A 5,007-nucleotide genomic window follows, 5' to 3' on the forward strand; every position below is an offset into this window, starting at 1 on the left:
GTGTGTGTGTGTGTGTGTGTGTGTGTGTGTGTGTGTGTGTGTGTGTGTGTGTGTGTGGTTCTCCAGCTTCATGTGTTCCTTTGTGGTTCAGGGTTGAAGACCACGATGACATCCTGCTCTTACTGGACCCACAGAACATGAAGTCCACCTCAGAAACATCAAAGTTCATCTTAGACCTCATCAAGAACCAGAACCAGAAGCAGAAGCGTCACTCTGCTGTGTGTGAGGTTTGTTTCCATGTTCTGACTCTCTGCAGCTCAGAATCAGAACCAGGACTGTGTTGTCCTCAGGTCCATGGTCTGATCAGATGTTGTCCTCCTCAGGTGGACGGAGCTGTTGTTGGGTTTGTCAGTGTTCATACAGACATTGATGTGGGAACACTTCAGAACCACTTTGACCTCAGTGAGTTTGATGATTTCTACAAAGTGGACCAACAGAACCTTCAACCTGCATCTCAGTCTTGCCCAGAAGGACCTGAGCGGAACCAGAACCAGTTTCCTTCTCAGGAGGTACAGGACCTGCAGTGGACCCTCAGATCAGAGCAGATGAGACTATGTGTTGCAGATCCAGGTGTTTGTTGTCTTCCAGGTAACTTCCAACGCTTTCTGCATCCAGCTCCTCAGAATGAAGAAGAAATATGAAACCAGGTACGGTTCCTCAAACTGAACCCAGAAACTGGTCCATCTGCACGACCAAACACCAGAACAACTGCAAGTTTGATCCTGGAGGACCAGAGAGTCCAGGTTCTTCATGCAGGCCTGTCTCTGGTTTCTGATCCTGTTTGTGGTCCTCGTAGACAAGATCTCCTAGGAGGAGGTCTGGTAGGGTCCACACCTGCAGCTGTGTTTGGAGCCAGTTTCAACAGAACTCACATGAAGACTGGACCTGAACTGAGATCAGTTCTACAATGACACGACTGGTTTACACCCAGTCTGTCCAACATGGTTCAGTTTAATTCACTATGAAGCTTTAGTCCCTGTGGTTCTGATGGTCCTGTCTCTGTGGTTCTGTTCCTGTGGTTCTGATGGTCCTGTTCCTGTGGTTCTGTTCCTGTGGTTCTATCTCTGTGGTTCTGTTGGTTCTGTCTCTGTCTCTGGATTTGTCTCTGGTTGTCTCTGTCTGTGTCTCTGTCTCTGGTTGTCTCTGTCTGTGTCTCTGTCTCTGGATCTGTCTCTTGTCTCTGGACCTGTCTCTGGTTCTGTCTCTGTCCCTGTGGTTCTGTCTCTGGTTGTCTCGTCTCTGGTTGTCTCGTCTCTGGATCTGTCTCTGTGTCTGGACCTGTCTCTGGTTGTCTCTGTCTCGGTCTCTGTCTCTGGATCTGTCTCTGTCTATGGTTCTGTCTCCGGTTGTCTCTGTCTCTGTCTCTAGATCTGGATCTGTCTCTTGTCTCTGGTTGTCTCTGTCTCATGTCTCTTGTCTCTGGACCTGTCTCTGGTTGTCTCTGTTCTGTCTCTGGTTCTGTCTCTGGTTGTCTCTGGATCTGTCTCTTGTCTCTGGTTGTCTCTGTCTCTGTCTCTGTCTCTGGACCTGGACCTGGACCTGTCTCTTGTCTCTGGTTGTCTCTGTCTCTGTCTATGTTTCTGTCTCTGTCTCTTGTCTCCTGTCTCTGGTTCTGTCTCTGGTTCTGTCTCTGGTTCTGTCTCTGGATCTGTCTCTTGTCTCTGGTTCTGTCTCTGGTTGTCTCTGGACCTGGACCTGTCTCTTGTCTCTGGTCGTCTCTGTCTCTGGACCTGGATCTGTCTCTTGTCTCTGGTTGTCTCTGTCTCTGTCTCTGGACCTGGACCTGTCTCTTGTCTCTGGTYGTCTCTGTCTCTGTCTCTGTCAGCCTGTGGAGTCTGGCTGACTCGGCCTCAGATGCTGCTGATGGTGGGCGGAGTCAGCTCCTGCTGGGCTCCTCACCTCCCAGCTGTTCCTGAACCTGGAGGCGAGGGGCTTCCTGCTGAGAGCCAGCAGGTTCCTAACGAGAGCCGGGCTCGGAGCCACAGAGACCCGAAGCTGTGGGCAGATTGTTCCAGCTCTTCTTCTTCTTCCTCATCTGCAGTTTTTGGCACAAAGTCAGATTATCATTTAACTTCTTGTGTCCTTCCAGATCAGCGGACTGTCTGCCGTATCTGTTCCAGCTCTTCCCTGTGAGTGTGGTACCATCTACAGTCCTGTAGCTCTCACACAGTCTGATAACTTTTGCCATCCAAGATGGCCGCCACAGCTACTCAGAGCAAACACAAACCTGCTGCACGACAGGCAGCTTCACAAATACTGAGCTAACACCTGCTGTGGTAGTAGCTGAGAGTCCTCCCCTCACTTACAGATGATCTGTTCTGAAGGCGGCTCATTCCTTCCAGGACTGTTTATTTACACTTTTTTTTTTCTGGGTGTGTCCAGGACCTGGTCTACTGTCTCTCCAGCTGTCCTGAGTTCCCGTTGTCACAGAACTTTGTCCAGGTTCCATCACGGTCCAGCAGCTCGCTGTCCACCAGTTTCTGTGTCCTCCACAGGTCCTGGATCAGGTGGGTCCACTGCTCAGACCACCTCTGTGGTTCATTTATTTCACGTTTAGTTTGTAGCAGCTGCTCTGAGTTTGTGTTGTTAGTCCAGCTGTGATCAATCTGTTCCACACAACAGTGCTGTCATTTACCTGCTGTAGTCTGACTCACTGATCGAAGCTGGACATCATCACTACCATCAATAACAAGAAGAAATGTTCATCTTCCTCATCATTAGGAGCTTGTACTGAACTTTGTGGGCCAGCAGAACTACGTGGTGATTAAAGCTGAACCAGACTGACTGATGATTTATTTTATAAACTCTTTATTCTTTTAAATCTTCATCTGCTCAAACAATCAGATGATAAATCTTCATCTGATCAAACAATTGGCTGATAAATCTTCATCTGCTCAAACAATCAGATGATAAATCTTCATCTGTTCAAACAATCAGATGATAAATCTTCATATGCTCAAACAATCAGATGATAAATCTTCATCCGTTCAAACAATCAGATGACAAATCTTCATATGCTCAAACAATCAGATGATAAATCTTCATCTGCTCAAACAATCAGATGATAAATCTTCATCTGCTCAAACAATCGGCTGATGAATCTTCATTTGCTCAAACAATCAGATGATAAATCTTCATCTGCTCAAACAATCAGCTGATAAATCTTCATCTGCTCAAACAATCAGCTGATAAATCTTCATCTGCTCAAACAATCAGCTGATAAATCTTTATCTGCTCAGTCAGATGATAAATCTTCATCTTAAATAATCAGATGATAAATCTTCATCTCCTCAAACAATCAGCAGATAAATCTTCATCTGCTCAAACAATCGGCTGATAAATCTTAATCTTATCAAACAATCGGCTGATAAATCTACATTTGCTCAAACAATCAGCTGATAAATCTTCATCTGCTCAAACAATCAGCTGATAAATCTTCATCTGCTCAATCAGCTGATAAATCTTCATCTGCTCAGTCAGATGATAAATCTTCATCTGCTCAAACAATTGGCTGATGAATCTTCATCTTCTCAAATAATCAGATGATAAATCTTCATCTCAAATAATCAGATGATAAATCTTCATCTGCTCAAACAATCAGCTGATAAATCTTCATCTGCTCAAACAATCGGCTGATAAATCTTCATCTGCTCAAACAATCGGCTGATAAATCTTCATCTGCTCAAACAATCAGCTGATAAATCTTTATCTGCTCAGTCAGATTATAAATCTTCATCTGCTCAAACAATCAGCTGATAAATCTTCCTCTTTATTAAATGAAGAAAGGTTCAGTTTGTTCAGCTGAAGTGAAACACCTCTGGTGTCTCATCAGCATCTGGAAATATTTTGTCTTCATGCTTCATCACCTTTAGACTGTTGATCCAATAATCCTGCTTCCTGTTTGTTCTTCATCAGTGGATAAACAGTTAGCTCAGGTTAGCTCCGGTCATCTTCATCCTGCAGGGAAATAATGCTGAGGATGATGATGTTTGTCTTCTTCATGAGTTTCTTTGTTGACCTTTCACTGGACATGCTGCTGAAGGACTCTGCTTCCAATAAAGACATTTTACACCTTCAGACCCACTGGGCCAGAACCACCAGAACCATTAGAACCAGTGGGTCAGAACCAATAAAACCAGTGAGTCAGAACCATCAAAACCAGATGGTCTGAACCATCAGAACCATTAGATCCAGTGAGTCAGAACCATCAGAACCGTTAGAACCATTGGGTCACTCAGGTTGTGGAGAGAGGTAGAGAGTTTTTCCACTGTCCTGAAGTGAAGCCCACAGAGCTGAGTCCTGGTGAATCAGTTCTCTTTGTGTCTCAATTAAATAAGGAATTCTGTCCTTCCTCCAGTCTGCTGGACACAAGCATCATCATCTTCACTGTTCTCCTCCTCATTATTCCTCCTCCTCATCATCATCATCTTCATCATCACTGTCCTCATTCTCCTCATCATTTGTCCTCATCCTCCTCATCATCACTATCCTCATCATCAATGTCCTCTTCCTCCTCATCATCACTGTCCTCATCCTCCTCATAATCACTATCCTCATCCTCCTCATCACTATCCTCATCCTCATTAATATCTTCATCCTCCTCATCCTCACTATCTTGTCCTCCTCATCCTCACTATCCTCATTCTCCTCATCATCACTATCCTCATCCTCCTCATCACTATCCTCATCCTCATTAATATCCTCATCCTCCTCATCCTCACTATCTTGTCCTCCTCATCCTCACTATCCTCATTCTCCTCGTCATCACTGTCCTCATCCTCCTTATCACTATCCTCATCATCACTATCCTCATCATCACTATCCTCATCCTCCTCATCACTATCCTCATCCTCATTAATATCCTCATCCTCCTCATCCTCACTATCTTGTCCTCCTCATCCTCACTATCCTCATTCTCTTCATCATCACTGTCCTCATCCTCCTTATCACTATCCTCATCATCACTATCCTCATCATCACTATCCTCATCATCACTATCCTCCTCCC

General features: G+C 45.0%; 1 protein-coding gene across 1 annotated transcript in view; it reads left to right on the forward strand.

The window, feature by feature from the left end:
• cfap61 (cilia and flagella associated protein 61) overlaps positions 1-5,007 on the forward strand; it is a gene marked incomplete in the record, with an annotated part of 30,206 nt that overhangs the window by 5,721 nt on the left and 19,478 nt on the right. Inside the window, 5 exon segments of the mRNA XM_014017957.1 lie at positions 92-227; positions 324-509; positions 589-647; positions 2,090-2,129; positions 2,383-2,507. Coding sequence (XP_013873411.1) covers positions 92-227; positions 324-509; positions 589-647; positions 2,090-2,129; positions 2,383-2,507 — 546 coding nt within the window.

The sequence above is a fragment of the Austrofundulus limnaeus genome, unplaced genomic scaffold (genome assembly GCF_001266775.1).
Source record: "Austrofundulus limnaeus strain Quisiro unplaced genomic scaffold, Austrofundulus_limnaeus-1.0 Scaffold179, whole genome shotgun sequence".
Taxonomy (NCBI): Eukaryota; Metazoa; Chordata; class Actinopteri; order Cyprinodontiformes; family Rivulidae; genus Austrofundulus; species Austrofundulus limnaeus.